Source organism: Indicator indicator, chromosome 9 (assembly GCF_027791375.1).
Source record: "Indicator indicator isolate 239-I01 chromosome 9, UM_Iind_1.1, whole genome shotgun sequence".
NCBI classification, from domain to species: Eukaryota; Metazoa; Chordata; class Aves; order Piciformes; family Indicatoridae; genus Indicator; species Indicator indicator.
This window is the reverse complement of record NC_072018.1, coordinates 20,818,963-20,835,634: the sequence shown is the minus strand read 5'-3', so window position 1 is coordinate 20,835,634 and position 16,672 is coordinate 20,818,963. Positions and strand designations below refer to the sequence as shown.

At 42.5% G+C, this 16,672-nt stretch overlaps 1 protein-coding gene across 1 annotated transcript in view; it reads left to right on the top strand.

Moving 5' to 3' along the window:
* LOC128969026 (protein eva-1 homolog C-like) overlaps positions 1–16,672 on the top strand; it is a 200,912-nt gene that overhangs the window by 178,609 nt on the left and 5,631 nt on the right. The window contains exons 6-7 of the mRNA XM_054383701.1: positions 9,286–9,435; positions 13,340–13,513. Coding sequence (XP_054239676.1) covers positions 9,286–9,435; positions 13,340–13,513 — 324 coding nt within the window. The remainder of the gene's footprint in view (positions 1–9,285; positions 9,436–13,339; positions 13,514–16,672) is intronic.

Genomic DNA, 16,672 nt, shown 5'->3' with positions numbered 1-16,672 from the left:
GCTCAGTAACATCCTTGCTGGGCTGAAACAAAACCCTGGTGCTGGTTTTCTGCTTTTATGTGGCATCAGGAAAGTGACTATAATTTGCTGTTCCACAAAACCTGGCAGTTACTCCAGTAGCAATTGTAGTAACACTTGAACTCACAGTCCTTGCTGCTCCCTCGGGATATGCATAGAAGCAAGATGAAGCATGCCATGTCTTTTTCTACCAGAAAAAAACAACTGAAAACCAAACCATAATCCATGCAAAGCACTTTTCACACTCTGCAAGCCAGATAATTTAAGGCTGATGCTGTGTGTTAGAGAGGTTCTGCTAGTTAAATGCATTTTAAAGAAACAAGGGAGGTTTAATACTGAAAAACATCTATAGCATCTATATCATTTTTCCTCAAACTTTCCACTGTGCTCAGGAAGTCTCAGCCCCATAGGTTATGACCATATGAGTACACAGAATGATACTGAAAACAATTTTGCCACTTTGTTCATAGATCTGCGGATTTCGTTTGTCTTTTGCCTCGAGTTTTACAGAATTGCTTGCTGTGATTCCTGGTAACTTACAGGGCTGCAATCATTTGGGTATGTGTTGGCATCCTGAGGACAGAGTCTCCTCCCATGCCGGCAAGCAGTTCTTCACATGAGCAATGCTCTGGCTCCAAATCAGCCACACTTGAACACACAATGTTTACTGCTCTGTCAGCACCCTCCTGGGAGCCACATGTTGTGTCACATATTTTCCTGAAAAATAGATAAGCTGAACAAAAGACTTTCTGCCAGACTCTATAGTTTAAATAAGTCAGGGGCAATAGTTCTGTACTGTAACAGTAATTTAAAACAGTAAAGTCTTACGGTGTTAAATGTTTCTCTCCTGCCTGCTGCCACTTCTGGAATTGAGGCCGCATAATTGAAAGGGCATTTTCTGACCATACTCTGCCTGTAAATAAAGGGATAATTACAGGTAAATAAAAGGAAGTTGCTCTCTTACTTTCTTTGAATTAACAAGTGCTAGGACAAGAGGAAACAGCCTCTGGCTGTGCTGGGGAAAGTTTAGATTAGGAAAAATTACTTCACCAAAAGGGTTGTCAAATACCAGAACAGGCTGCCTAGGGGAGTGGCTGTGTCACCATCCCTCAAAGTATTTAAAGGGCATGAGATGTGGTGCATGGTTTAGTGGTGGACTTGGTGGTGCTAGGTTAATGGTTGGACTCAATGATTATAAAGGTTTTTCCCAACCTAAACTCTGAACTCTGTCCATATGTGATTGTTAAGTCAGATTCTGTTCCTGCAGCAACCTTACGTATAGTAGTTGCACATACTTCTAGCAGTAACACCTGGAGGTGGCATTAATGGTTTGATCTAGACCCATTTCAATTCCCTAAAATACACTACTTTTGCTCAGGTGTATAAAGTTACTGTCATAGTCTCTGGGGCTGTTGGAGATTAGATGCAGGCAGACTGCCAGAGAGATCCTATGGCTGGGAGAAGGTCCCATGGAGGGTGTAGCTGAGCATGCTGAAATTTAAACAAGCCTCAGCTTGAGTCTCATCCTCCTGAAGATGTGTTATCTTGTGAAAATGCAGAACTCTTCTGACTTTGGGAGCAGGCAGAAATCTACCAGATGAAAGTAACTTTGTATCTGCAGGTATCTCTTACAAGGCTTTCTTCCTTTTGATCCATTTTTCTTTCCAAATAGAACATGCAGGGAGCACACTGGTGCACGCGATGCTTTCCACTGTGCCCTTTGGAGACCAAAAGCCACATCAAGCAGGAGATTTATGAGTTGCTGGCAATAGATGCTTCATATTCTGTTATTACATTTAAGATGATGAAAGAAGAACAACTGACTTTCATGGCTATGAAAGCAGGAGGAAAACTGCCTGTGGATAGATCAAGCACATGCATTATAGAAATTAAGATGTTTGTAGCTTCGAATTCTGATTTGAAGAGTTCAAGATAGAAGAAAAATACCTGAGTAAAAGATGTGAAGCAGTTTGTAAGATTTTAACTCAGATACACTCAGGAGAATAAATCTAAAGGTAACATGATTCATTAACTATCCCTAATTAGGCTCCTAAATTTAAGTAGACAGAGTCTCCCCTGGGGGCTTTCAAAAGCACCCACCTTTCACTGTTGATGATACAGGGAGCTTAAGAGCATAGCTTATTTAAGAAGGACTTCTTCATCAGGTACCTACAGGGTATGCATGGTTAAATTCTCAAATTAGGTGAACTGGATCTTTTAATAAGGTGCTTGCATTTCTGGACAGGCCCTGTGAAAAAGGGAGAGAGGCTAGAAGGGAGCAATGCTTGTGTCCGTCTCTGCCCTGTGGAGTCTCAGCTAGAGCAGCACCATTTCCTAAATCCTTCATCTCCTCTCACATCACAGGGCCATACAGCTGCAAGGGATTTCACTGGGAAGAATGGTGAGACTGAGCTAATTTGCGTTGCATGAACTTTGTTTCTGGACTGGAATTGCTTCCACTTCTGAAGTCACTTCTCTGATTGCAACTGCATGGGAGAAAAGATTAACATCTCCTCTTCCATGGAGGGAAAATAAGATAAAAGGTTGTCTGTGCTCTATTTGTTCTTATTGCACAACCTTTCAGTAGTTAGCTGCTGTCAGAAAATGCAGTAAAAGGTGAAGCATCTTGGCTGCCTCAGGAGCAGTCTTGTCAGAGTGCTTTGAAAGTTTGTGCAGGTTGTGCCAGGCACCCCATCATGTAACACATCCTACCAGCCCAAAAATCACCAGCAGAAGAGATGGATTTTTGCTTATCACAGCAGAAGGAAAGCACAGGAGCAGAGCCCTGGTGCAGTCTGTGGATTGAGGGAGGTGTAGGTGGCTTTGGTTATGGTAGGACTATTTTCCCAGTCTCACTTGATTTCTATGTGGTGATTGGAAGTGGACTTACTGTGACATGAGTCACTTCCTTGTTATTGGTGCTTTGAAACAACTGCTTGGAAAACACACCTGCAGTAGGCTAACTCCTTTCTTTTGGGTTTTGCACTCAGTTTCAGGATTGCAGACTAGATTGATGCTGCATGGAAAAATCCCTCTTAAAAATGACTGAAAGAAATGGAAAGCCGAGGTCCTGACCACTTGTGTTTGTTAAGCCTTTGCTCTGTTTCTTTTATGAGAGTGAAGATTCCATATGGCAGCCTGTTGCTCAGACTCTGGCTTTCAGGCTTGTTTTCTGTGGCACAAAATTCCTTCACATCTCCTTCTGTTCCCTGGGACACTTTACACATTTTCTGAAAACTGTGCTGTACTTTAAATGTGGTACAGGGTACAGAGAGATATGATATGGCTTTGCAGCCAAGGCATGGAGTTGATGTCCAGTGCACTCAATCTTTTAAATGGGCATGCCCAGGTCATCTGGCTGCTCATGAACATATCCGAGAGCTGTAGGATCTGATGGTCTCCTATCAAGCTATTGTACCTATAACTGACCAAATAACAGTGGCTCCCCTATCAGATGAAGGAGGAATGCATGGTGGTGGGGCAGAAATTGGAGGTAGGCTTTTAAGGTCTGGCATGACATACGCAATGCTGAGAAGAAGCAAAAACCTCTTGCCGTGTGATGCAAATAAGGTTTTAGTTAATTGAAAGGAGCACATCCAGTACTGAGTTAGATGGGAGTGCAGGCATTAGGAAAAGCTTTAAACCTTGGTCTTTAGCCATGTCTGAGACCCTGAGGGGAAAGCAAAGGGGGCAGGCTGTGATTCAGATTACGTCTGTTGACCAAATTAGCATCTTCCACACCCATGTTTCTTAGCTACACAGAGGTGTCAATGTTGTCACCAGGTGCAGAATCATCTTATGTGTGAGATTTTTCCTTCTTGTTCTGCGAATATATAATATTTTGTGGTCTAACAGAGCCAAAAATCTATTATTTTAGTAGATATTGTTGACTGTCTGCTTAGTGATGCGCTTAGTTACATGAATTGCTGCACATAAAACACTTCTGATTCTGCAATTGGAGAGAACCATATACCTTACATATTTACTAAGGAATTGCTTTCCTGTAATAGTCCAGAAACATGAGTGATTCCATTTCTGACTGGATGCTGTGAATTTTCAAGTCTCAAACAAAAATCCTTCAGGGCTGCTACCTCTAAAAACCTGCAGTAGTTTATACTGGGTGTTTACTCACAGAAGGATTTTTTTTAAGTATTTTAAAAATATGTTGAGCATCAACAGTTCCTGGCCCAAACCTGCCCAGATAAAAGGCTTGGCTGTAATTTTTGTTGGTGAGGGAGTCATGTTTTGTTCAAATTGCACTCTAAGTATTCACAGGAGGATTTGCTGAAGGTCCTGCAGATCTGATTTAATCATACTGAGCTTTCAGAGTAAACTGTATGGGCTGAAAATGCATAAGTGAATATATAGCAGAGGACTGGAGAATGACAATCCCCTTCTTTGTATATTTGTAATACTGAGCTTTCATTGATCTCCCCTCCAGCTGACCGATCTGTATATACAGTGGAGATGGAGTTCAGGGGATAGTTTGCTGGGAGTGGAAGTCTTTCAGTATGCTTAGGACAGAGGAAGCATCAGGAAACACCAATTTATCAAATTAGCAAAGAGGGGTGATGGTTTGAGTAGAAGGCTGAAATGTAGGGATCTGAGTTTGTTTCCTTTCTTTGGCACAGATTCCCCCTGTGAGATTGGACAAATCATTTTAATATTTAAACAGTTTCAAAACTCTGTTCCTGAGTCAATTCCTCTTCTGTAAAATTTGGGTGCTATAGCAGTCAAATGTTTTGATTAGGGGAATAAGCAAATGTCCTTAAGTTGAAACACTCAGCAGGGGGTTGGAAAAGAGCAATATTCCTCTGCAAAACAATCTCTCATGGCAACTGCCTGAACTCTCAGGACTGGAGTGTTTAAAACTCAATAGATTAAAATAGTGGAAAACACAGGCAATTATCTTGAATGTAGAAGAATCAGTTGGTCTTTTCCATCTCTTCACTCTCAAATTCAGAATGTTGCTGCTTGTAGGCTCAGTACCTTTTTCTTTTCACCAGCCCCCAGTTTTCTGGCCACACAAGACAGTACTTGTGTGAAAATCTCTGCCAAGTACAAATAAGGATGCTTTCAGCAGCACCAGCATGTGCCTTTTCACACTGTCCTGTTGGTTGCTTGTACTCAAATCAGATGGTCCTGCTCTGCCAGTGAGAGCACAATCCAGCTTTGATTTTTCTCTGTCCCTGTTCCTGCAGGGGGGAAGCTGCCCGGCAGTGGTGGTGAGGTTTTGTTGTGGTATGGATACCAGTAATTCATTGCAAATGGGTAATGCAGGTCTTGGGTTGGGAACTAGTATAAATTATTGCTAGCGTGATGTTGATTCAGACAGATGAGTAGTGGGAGCTGGGAGCTGGGATTGCTTTTAAAAGTGATGCAGAGAGTTTATATAAAGACCTGAAAGTCTGTAGTGGCAGAGGAATGGACCTGCCGATCCAGAAGCTCCCTTGCAGGTCTGTCACCTAGAACTGACTTCTGCAGGTGCCCTCATGGAGTGTCACAGCAATGGTGACACTTTGCTCCGCAGATCAAGCCCTGGCTCCTGCAGAGTCCATGTGGTAATGCCTGAGTTGGATCCCGTGGTGGGTGCCAGAGCGTGGCTTGCCATCTGGAAAGTTACACCTCTGCCTGTGCTGCTCAGCTGCCCAGCCCAAGTTACTGGATACTTTTATCATTTGGATAGAAACCTACATCTCAGTGCTAACTGCTGTCTCCTGAGAGACTAAAGGTCCCCAGAACAACTCATTTCTCTTCCACATGATCCCAACTCCTTTCTCATGTGCATTGTAAGGTGCAGGGCTCCTGACTGTCAGGCATATTAATGCCTTGATTGGAAGCTCTGTTTCTTCCTCCCTTGTCTACATATATCACTTTTCTGTTGATTGAATTGCTTTAACTTCTCTGTTTGATTGAACAGAACAGGCCAAGTGCCAACCCTTCCCTGCCAGGATTTCTGTATTTAATGCTGAGATAAGACTAAAATCTCAGGTACTTTTTTGGTGGTGTTTTTAACAAGAAGTAACTTTTTTTGACGCTTTGCTTCAGTTCATGCCGTGCTTTGTGTCAGATGCACTCTTTCCTGGAGAACTTAAGGGGAGTATTTCAAAAGAACCAGATGTTTAATCTGTCTTGTGGAACTTACTACCACACACAAAGTAACTGGAAATTGTGAGGTGTTTTGCACTTCAGAAAGCCTTTCCATTTTGCTGTCTTTCTAAATCAAGCTATCTAAGCTGTATATTGGTTTAGCAACATATAAATTAGAAAAAGAACAGAGCTGCTGCATGCTGTCACTTTATTTACTTTTTGCCAAGATAGACCTTTCCAGGCAAAATGACCTCAAGATATTTGTGGAGTCCACAGAGAAAAATGGTCACTTGAAACAGAAAAGTTCTAGGTTCATGTGCTGTAGACATCCTGGGTTGCACTAAGTTACTTCCAGAGTTGTAAAGGCATTAGTTAATGAAGTGAATACGAGCACCTTGTAGGATTTTTGAAAGAACAAAAGTGCATGCTGATCAAGGATATTAAGCACATACTTGCTTTCTGGAATCTCTCTTTATAGCCAACTGCGTTTTTAGGCACCAAACGCCTGCTTGGTAGTCATTTTACTTCCTCATCCATTCCAAAGGGATAACAGCACAGCCCTACTCCATTGAAGTGCATGGAGTTACAATGAATACTCTCCATGAATGCTCTATTCTGAATACTTCTCCACCTCCACTATTCCTTGGGATGCTGTTGAACAGTTGCTGACTGATTTAGCAACATTTTGCTTTACCCTAACTTATCGTTTGGTCCCACAAATGGCATAATAGCAGTGGCATGGATGCCGAGGTAAAAAAGCCATATGTGAATTCCCTATGTGTACTTAGGAAACGTTGATATTTCTTTCCCCTGCTTGGCTCAGATGTTTAAGTCTCCGGTGGTGCCACCTCTTTGAAGAAAGATGTAGGTCCACCCAGCCTGTTTTGTACTTCAGGGATGGCCATGAATACTGGGAGGTGACGAAGATGTTTATGAAGAGCAGTCAGTCTGAAATATGAAAGATTAGTTGAAATCTGCTGTGAAGTATCTGTGTGTTCCTTTTACTTCATTTTCTTTATTGAATGCCTATCAAAGGGATACTGGGATGCAGTTTGGATGAAAAGTAAAGGAAAAACGGACTTGTGTCTTTTAAATGCTTTTCGAGTCCTCAGACTGAGATACAACAAAAAGGGTCTTCATTTTTTGAGAATGCTGAGCCCTTATACCCTCTCAATATTGGAGTCCCTTTGGGTGTCTCAGATTAGGCAACCAGATCTGCAATTCTCCCTGACTTTGTGGTTTGCAGGATAATCTCTGTTGTATTCACCTCCTCCCCAGACTTTCTGATACGTCTCTGGCACAGGTAACCCACTCATTTCTGTCTCGTTCCTAAGAGGGCATGTGTTCCTTTTGCTGGCTTCCCATCAGAGGACACTTGCCAATTCAGGTTTCACTAGAAACTGCTGTGCCAGCTCTTTGATATTCAGAAGCTGTGGGGTTTTGTGTCTGTTTCCTGACCTAGTATGACTCTACTAATAATGGAAGAACTTCAGTGCTGATATCTTGGCAGCCTAATATAGGAGGTCATTCAGTAAATATAGTTACAATTTTCTTTGCCTCAGCAAAGACAGTAAGTCAAACACAATGTAAACAAGGTGGTTGGATCACTTCCCCCACCAGTAATATTTGTAGCTGTGCAGGCAAATTTAATGGGCGTGATTAAATCCCATGCTCCAGCTTGGCAGCTGATTAGCTGCAGGGGGCAGGCAGGAATTTCCTTTCTGTTCCAGGGTTGCACTCATTCCAAATCCTCCTTCATGCTTGTAGCAATGATCTCAAAGTGCTTTGCATTTTTAATTATGCTTCTTCACACTCCTGTGAAGAGTGGAGATGAGAGATACCACCATCAGCAATGGAGAAGTGGGGAAACTGAGGCACAAGGAGATGGCAGCCTGCGTGGGACAAGAAAGGCAGTGCCATTAGACTCGGCAAAGGAAAGCAGAGCATCCCAGAAATCTTCTGTTGGAGTTTCTGTGGCTCCAGTGAACTTGTGCCTAGTTCTCAACGGTCTGTATCTTTCACACATTGAAGTCTTATTTGTCTGCCAGGGCAAAATGTTGCTTTAATGTATATGTTAGTATGCAGTCACTGACAGGGAAAAGATATCTTTCTCTTCTGGATATTGTAATTCCTTTTTCTTTACTCTTTTGTCACTCCATTCCTCTATTTTCTGAGCAGAATGGCCTGTGTATGTGTTTCTTCTCTTTATATGGAAAAGCATTTTGCTCTGAAATAGCCTCAGGTCCTGGCTGTGGCTGAAGTAGAGACCTGGTTCAGCTCCATGTATGACATGTTGCTTTGTCCCTAAAGGGCAAATTAGTGAATTTACTTATGGGTTCACCCTCAGTGGGTGTAGCCTGATATAGCTACACTGACTTTGATTTCTTTACCTGGATGTGCAGCTGAAGAGCTGGTCTTGCAACATTAAGGAGGAGAAAAGACTGTATTTAACTAAGGCATGCATTGGTCCAATGAAGGGACTGTAGATATCCTGACACAGCTGTCACTTATTATTAACCTACCTGTGTATTGCTATTGCTGTGGCTGATGAAATGTGGAGAGCAGCAGGGATTAGTTGAATCTTAACCCTTCTTCTCAGGATAGTGGTACTGGAAAATGGGCCATTCCCAGCTTAGTTAAAGCCTAAAGCCCAGTGGCAGTGTATTTTAGATTTCACTGGGTAGTGGGAAGGGTTTCTTACAGGTGAGGTTTCTAACTTCTGTGATGGATGATTCAAGCTTTATGATTTCATGGGAACATCATCCTCCAGAGGCTGGTTTTGTGGATGTACCCTATAGTGCCCATTGATACGGGACATCCTCCCCAGACTGCTGTCCTGGTAGGAACAGAGAGGCTGAGGCCGAAGCCTGGCTTGCTTTAAGTTTCTAATATGGGTGTCTAAATAATATGTCTGAATATGATCCTCAGTCTAGTCTGAAAGCTTAATTATAAATAAACAATATCTTAATTACTTTATATTTTCCAGTATTCTCTCATTGAATGTCTCTGTGATGGTATTTGGAGGGCATTCATCATAGTGGTAAATGAGTGTCTGTTTGGCCTGCACATGGCATAATTAAGTATCAGCTGAGCCCATGGCATAATGTGGTAATCTCATTCTGACCAGCTGAAATAACTCATTCTAACCACTGTGCTCTTCTTCCTCTTCTCTTTCAGTTCCCAAGAAGCTTCTGCATGAAAACCAGCCAAGACCAACCAATTACCAAGGATTTCAGAAGCCACCTTTTCCACTGCGGCCAAGAGTGTTTGATCCCAATGTGTTCCTTTCTGATGTCTCCCCTTCCAGCATAGGACGAGCTCGCCCAGGTAGCTATGATTATTGTGATGTTGGCTCAAACTGAGCTGTGTTTTGCTGTTACCTTCTATCTGCCTCTGATTTGGGTTTCTATAGCATTCCCAAACCCCATGCATGCAACAGAAAGAGAAGCTTCAAGGCATGACCAGCAATGGACTGAAGTGAACTGTGAAACTCTTAAGTGGGTTTCTTGAAATAGCAGTCGTGGCCATGTGTGTCAAAACTCATCACAGATATACTTTGCAGACCTGTCTAATACAGTGGCAAAGAAAAAAACAACAGGACAGTGACAGTAAATCTGCCTCAAAGGGGGCAGAGAAGTTTTCAACTGAGCTTTGAGATATGACACTATTTTCATATAATGCAAAGTCAAGAGAGATGAATGAAGTAAAATCTTAGCTATCTATAGGGAAAGGTGAGTAGGAGGAAGAGAGGGTGTATGAATTAAGGAGAAGCACAGGTGAGCACATATTAAATTAGTCAGTGGGTTTGCATTGTGTTTCCCATTATGCAGGAGATGATACATGGCTCTGTGTCTGAAGTTCCCAAGCTGTGCTCCCAGAGATTCAGCTCTAGGATGAGTATGGGCGGAGCTACCCTGCCTCTGTCTACACTTCTAGCAGAGTTACTCCACAGCTTGGATAGTCAATGTGCAGATAATTAAGAGTCAACAATAACAGATTGATCAGTTTGGAGGCCTTACTGAAAAACGGTGAAGCAAAAGAATTTTGAGTTAGCCCCTAATAAATTTTGTGATCCTAGTGATTCTTTTAAGCAGGAAAAAAAAGATATTCCTGAGATCTTTTTCATTCATCTGAACATTTCAGTTCTACAGATGGCACCTTGTACTTAGTTTTCACATTGCTTATTCATTATTTTTTAAAATATACAACACTTTTCAAAGAAAGATGTCATTTTGAAATTAAAAGCTAAAAGAATGTTTCAAAAATAGCAAAAGGAAATATTTGGACATTTTTGGTAATCTCACTTCCCATTCTGTTTCTTTTATTAAAACTCTGGTATCATGAATAGCCTTTCCTGTGTTTATGCTGTGATGCTGGGCAAATGTACTGCTAGCTGACTTAATTTTGCTCAGCTTTGGTGTAAGTCACAGGGAAATAGTTCAAGTGACTGGGAACAGCTAAGAAATGGTGGTGAAGAGAAAACCAGTAGTAGGTGCATTGATTAGGCATAGACAAGGTCTTCAGAAGTACCGTGGAGGAAAGGGCATGTCTTCTAGTATGGTCCTGGAATGAGTGGTAGACCAGAGAACCATATAACACAGCAACATGTGATCCTTGTGATCATGTGTTTTTTCCCGCCTCCATAAATCCAATAATTTTCTGTCTTCCCTGTCTGTGCTTGTACCATCCTGCAGATGACAAAACCAGTTCTGTGGTTCTCTTTGCTGGAGCACAGTGTATGCAGATGACTATTCATTTAAAAACTTGTTTGATCGCATCTGTTCTTTGGACAAGTCAGAAGTAAAACAACAACAACAAAATTAAAAATTAATTATTCTTACATTGCACTAAATAGCCCATTATTGCACAGCATAGTTTGCGAGGGATGCCCCATAGCCAGCAGAAGTGATGTCCATCGGAGCTTTTCTGGCTGATCTAGCACATGCCCATGGAAGCCTCCCCACAAGACAATTTAAGCCCTAGTCCTTGTGAAATCACGTGAATGCATGGACAGTGAGGGGTAGGCTGGTTGTCACAGAACTGGACCTGTGAGAGACCATGGCACAGAGGCCTCAGGTTTATATTCTACCATCTCTGTGCAGCTGCAGTCTAGCCACGTTAACCGGACTTTAATGGAGAGTTACAGAAAACTCTCAAAGACATAACAGGAACCTGGAGCCACCTGACTCAGCAGTCCTTTTTGTTATGAGATACATGGTTATGGAATACGCATGAGATTTTATCCTGGTGGTGTCTTTCATTTTCTTTTATTGTAAGGGGATTTTAGATTAACTAGATCACAGCAAGGCCTCAGTATTTAGACATGTTGGGCAGGATTCCGTTACATAAATGTATCGTTTGAGATAACCCAGGGCATTCTCCTGGCTTCTAGATGCTGTCATAGAAGAGTGAGCATCCCCTACATTCCTTCTTGTACCTGCCATCTCTGCATGGATGTCCTTCTGACTCAGGGGTGTCATAGGTATCCATGTATGAGCAAATACATCATGCTGTAAGTGTCTGTTATGGGAAGAGCCAAATGACACTAGGGTCTGTCAACTAATAGCAGTTTATATGCATAGTGCTACTTGAAGTGCTCTGAAGCACCTGTGCTTTGGTTCAGTTTTTAGAAATGAAAAATTTGCCCTGCTTCCATGCATATCTCTGTGGGAAATGTAGTAGAGAAAAATTCAACCACGTAGATTTACCAGACAGGAGGAATAAAGAAAAGATTACGGGGCACGTTGTTGCCTATGTCTATGCTAAATGATTTTCTGAAACTTTACTATTGATTTCCTGTGGAATGTGTCCATGACCCTCTGTGCCCCAGTACTCCATTTGTACAACTGATCTTCAGTGATCTGTATTGTCCTAATGCAAGAGGTTCTTGGGATATTTTTCCCTTTTGAATCTGTCCTTCAGGCACCTACATTTAAAAACTTTGCTTCAGGGCCAGTCATTAACACCTTGGTGGCTTGTAGTATGTGACTTTCCCAAGGCCATGCAGCTATTCAGTGTACCCACAACTCTTGGGGCTAATCCCTTACAGCAACACCTGGACATCCATCCCCACTGCAACACTGGATGCATGTTCGTGCACTCAGTCCCTTTCCATCCAGTATTACCTGTTCTCTTTGACACCCCTCAGGTTCTGTACTGCTTTCCTGGGCTGAGCTGCTTCCTGGTGCACACAGCAGGGACTGAACGTGACATCTCATGCTGCTGGGTCACAGGGAAATGTGACAGATCAGGCAGCTGGTGAATACAGACCATCTCATAGCATGGCTGCTGTCAGAGTGCCTTTTGCACAGTGTTGATGGCATTATTGGAGATGACCCTGACAGTTTCTTGAGTTTTATGCCTGCAAATAGGTGGAAGCCAGGTGCAAGTCTACGATTTCGCAGTGCAATGCTTGGGTTTGGCGACAACCAGAAGCCTAAGGAAGGGACCCTGAAAAACTGTAGTAGCTACAGTAAATAGTCATGTGGATGATGGAGCTTGATCCTATGCACCAACTTTTTAATGCGTTTAAAACAATTAGTGCTTTTTGACTAATGGGGGTGTCTGCCTGCAGATCAAGGTGCAGGGAGCATTCAGCAGCGAGCTGATAAGATCTGAAAGGGTCTCTTTGAGCCTCCTGGAATTAGTTACCTCCTTAGCTCCAGTCTTCAACAAATAAAATCAAATCATTAACCCATGTTCACTCACCTCTCCAAAGGGGAAATGCTGTCTGGGTGAAATACGATACAAGCAGGCTTCTGAAGGAAGTCATAAACTCAGGTCTGCCCTTTCCTGCAAAGGCCAAAGAGAAAGCACGTCTGTTTGCCAGGTGTGGATGGATCACTACAGTGTGACACCAGCAGAGGGTTCCCAGCTCAACCTGTGTTTTCTATTACAAGCTTTGCTGAACCCACTGTTGATAAAGGCTCCTTTGATTTACTTAAGAGAAAAGAAACCTGATTATATATTTGCTGTAGCATAGGTGGGTGTGTCTAAGTGGTGACATGAAAGAGCAGAAGACAGGAGAGAAGATGCTGCTTGGATGCAGACAAGAGTATGTGCTTATCTGAAGCACCTGAGAAGGCTTAATTGCACCCCTAAAAGGGGCAAATTTGGGTGGCTCGCTGTTGAGTGGTTCCAGGTTTCTGAATGCAGATGGTGATCTGGTGGGTATAGGGCAGGGTAGGGCCAGGACAAGTGCATTGTTCCTCATTCCCTTTCTGTTTCAAAGCAGAGAAGAAGAAAGGGAGAGCAGCCACCTTCTACCCTGTAGCCAACACCCCCTTTCTGCTTCCTGTGGATGAGACACAACTGCCGGCGCTCAACAGCAGCATGGAGCCCGTGGGCGTTAGCACAGAGATGGCTTTGCTTAGCAACATCCTAGCAGCGTATGCCTTTATCACAGGTAGGTCCTGCAGCTGACATCTCTCTTTGTAGATCCTCAATTGAGCCTACATTTCACAGTCACCTAGGCCTGCATCTGCCTCTCTGAACTGTTTATATTTTCCGTTCTTCTCTCAGCAAGTTCTCCCTTGAAAGACCTGACCAGGACAACTCTAGCAGACAGTATATAGCAGGGTTTATTGTGTTCTGATTTCCTCTGGATTTGCTCTCATCTGAAGTTAAATACAATGTAATCTTACATGTGGTATTATTCCTAATGCTTCATTTTCCTGAAGATCAAAGCCTAGCTCATTAGGGAGGCAAGCTTGTTGTCCTGTAATTTGGAAAATAAGCAGTGCTCAGATCATTACCCTGCTTAAGAGAATTTGGCTTATTCTCAGTAGCAGTGCAAAGATCAAGTAACTGGAGAGTTTGCTTAATTGTACATTTAAATTTAGTTTAGAGTAAGCTTTCCTTGAATCACAGCTTTTATTTCTCAAGGGGCAGAGCAGCAGTCTTCTAGGAAAATTGACTTTAAAAGTTGAAATGAAGATTGTGTACTCTACTGACTGCTTGGGGTTAATACCATTAATACCAAAAAGTACAGTAGAGACAGGTGATATAGTGCAAATATTTCCCATCCCACAGCTATGTAAGATACTTTTTCAGCAGTAGGGATTCCCTACAGAGTTGGAGGACCTAACCTCTAAACAGCATTGGAACGTTAATTCAGAATATTTTAGGCCCATCTGTGCTGTCTTCTGCAGATGGAGGGCTTTGGTTTCTGTGTAATTCGTCTCCTGAGGCAAGACTTGCTGTTTGTTGTCACTTTTTTTGTGTGGGTGTTCTCCATTTGTTTAATGAAAGGTTTGCATGCTCCTTACCTTGTAATGCTTATCGCCAAGGAGAATCGCCTTGCTAGTAATAGTAATGCATTGCTCTTTTACTCCATGCTGTTAATAATTCTGTCCACTGCAGCCAGTCTGCTGGCAGCACTGTAATACAATTAGGCTGTGCTGGAGCACTGAGGTTTGTGTAACTAAAACAACAATGTCTGTGAGGTGGTGTTTCATTCTGACTGTCATTCAGTCTTGCTAATTCATTAAATAAGAACACATTCTTGGTGTCGTACTCTTGCTGAGATAACACCATGCTGCTACAGATAACTATTTAGATTTCATACAATCATAGAATAGTTCGGGTTGGAAGTCAGCTGTAAAGATTATCAAGTCCAACCTCCCTGAAGTGAACAGGGACATCTTCAACTAGATCAGGTTGCTCAGAGCCTGGTCCAACATGACTTGAATGTTTCCAGGGGTGGGGCATCTATCACCTCTCTGGGCAACCACTGTCAGTGCTTCACCATCCTCAGCATAAATATATTTTTTTATCTCTCTAAATCTCTCCTCTTGTAGTTTGAAATCATTACCCGTTGTCCTGTCACAATAGGCCTTGCTCAATAGACTGTCCCCATCCTTCTTGTAAGCTCCCTTTAAGTATTGAAAGGCCACAATAAGGTATCCCTGGAGCCTTCTCTTCTTCGGGCTGAACAACCACAACTCCCTCAGCCTGTCCTCACAGGAGAGGTGGTTCCATCCCTCTGATGATTTTTGTGGATCTCCTCTAGACACACTTCAACAGGTCCATGTCTTTCCTGTGCTGACCTGGATGCAATGTTCTCAGCAAAACAGAGTAGAAGAAGAAAATCACCTTGCTTGACCCGCTGACCACACTTCTGTTGGGCTTTGCATTTGGAGTCACTGAGTAGACTAGTAACACTGTTTCTATGCTTTTAGTGAAAAGTCCTTCTAATAGGACCATGAATGCTGACTGCAGTGTTCTGACTTTCTACATGTCCGATAGTGGCATTAGGATCTAAGAAGTAGGTAGCTTAAGTGGAACTAATAGTGTTCTTCACAAAAGGTAGTTGATAATTTTTTTTTCTTGTATGGGCTTCTCTAATGGATGATTGGAAAAAGAAAACTTTAATCATCTATCACACCTCTTCCCCTTCTTACCTACAGCTGCCCATTTTTTTGCATTAAAATGCCTGTATCCCCTATTTTACTACAAAATTAAATGCTATGAATATTCTTTTCCCCTATAGGCAGAAGAAAGTTGTAGGATTTATGCTTGGGGACAGTTGGGACTAGGATCCAGGACTGCTGACAATGCCCCATGGACTTTGCTTCCATTTACCTCAGCAGAACTCTTTGACCCTGTGTTGATTTTGTAGGGCACAAGGTCTCGATTCATTCCATTTCACAAGGTGTCAGTCTTGGCAGGAGCCTCTAGATTTTACTACAGCACAAATAATAAATTAGGACAGCTTTAACTGTCTTGTTACTGTGGATAATAAATGAGGACGGCTTTAACTGTCTTGTTACTGTGGGATTTGCTTGCCCTTTCATGATGTGGTCTCCTTGTGATGTGTTCACATCCACTAGATGTCAAATAGGTGAAAAACAGACATTACTTTGGTTTCCAGGAGAAGTTCAGGAGCCTGTTGCTCATGTTTTCCAGTACGCTTAACCATGACTGTTAGCTGAGCTTTAGTCTCAATGAGATGTATGTTCAGTTTGTTATTTATTACAAAAGGAATTGATGGCTGCCCCATGGATTGAAACAGCAGATGCCCTGGACTATATTTATCTGCTGCATGTAATTTAGCCCTCTGCTCTTAGCAGAAAGGATGGATTTGATGTGATTTATTTTGTTATACATGAATATGGAGAGGTTTTAGATTATGACTTAAAGACAAGCTATGTCAAAGGACACAAATATCATCTGCATAAAACTAGAGCACTGCAAAGCCTCCCCCATTCATATTGCAGCTTTTGAGCAGCAGAACATTTTGGAATTTTTGTGCTGGCCTGCGTTTGGCACTCTGAAGGTGGTTTAGGTCATGGTAGCTGTAGTTATCTATAGAGAGAAGCCGTTATAGTGGCTCAGAAGAGCAGAGTATTGGGCAGCCAGGGAGAGCTGGTGCTCTCTTCTACATCTTCCCGCAGCTCCCTACCGCAGCCTCAGTGCCAAAGGGAAACATTAGTGCAAGAATTGCTCTGTTTCATAACACTCAGAATGTCCCTCAGGTAAACTGTGCAGACTGAAAAGTGCATTCAGAGCTTCCCTGTGCTGATGAGCTGGGTCAGAACAGGACTATGCAAAAGAGAATTGTAAA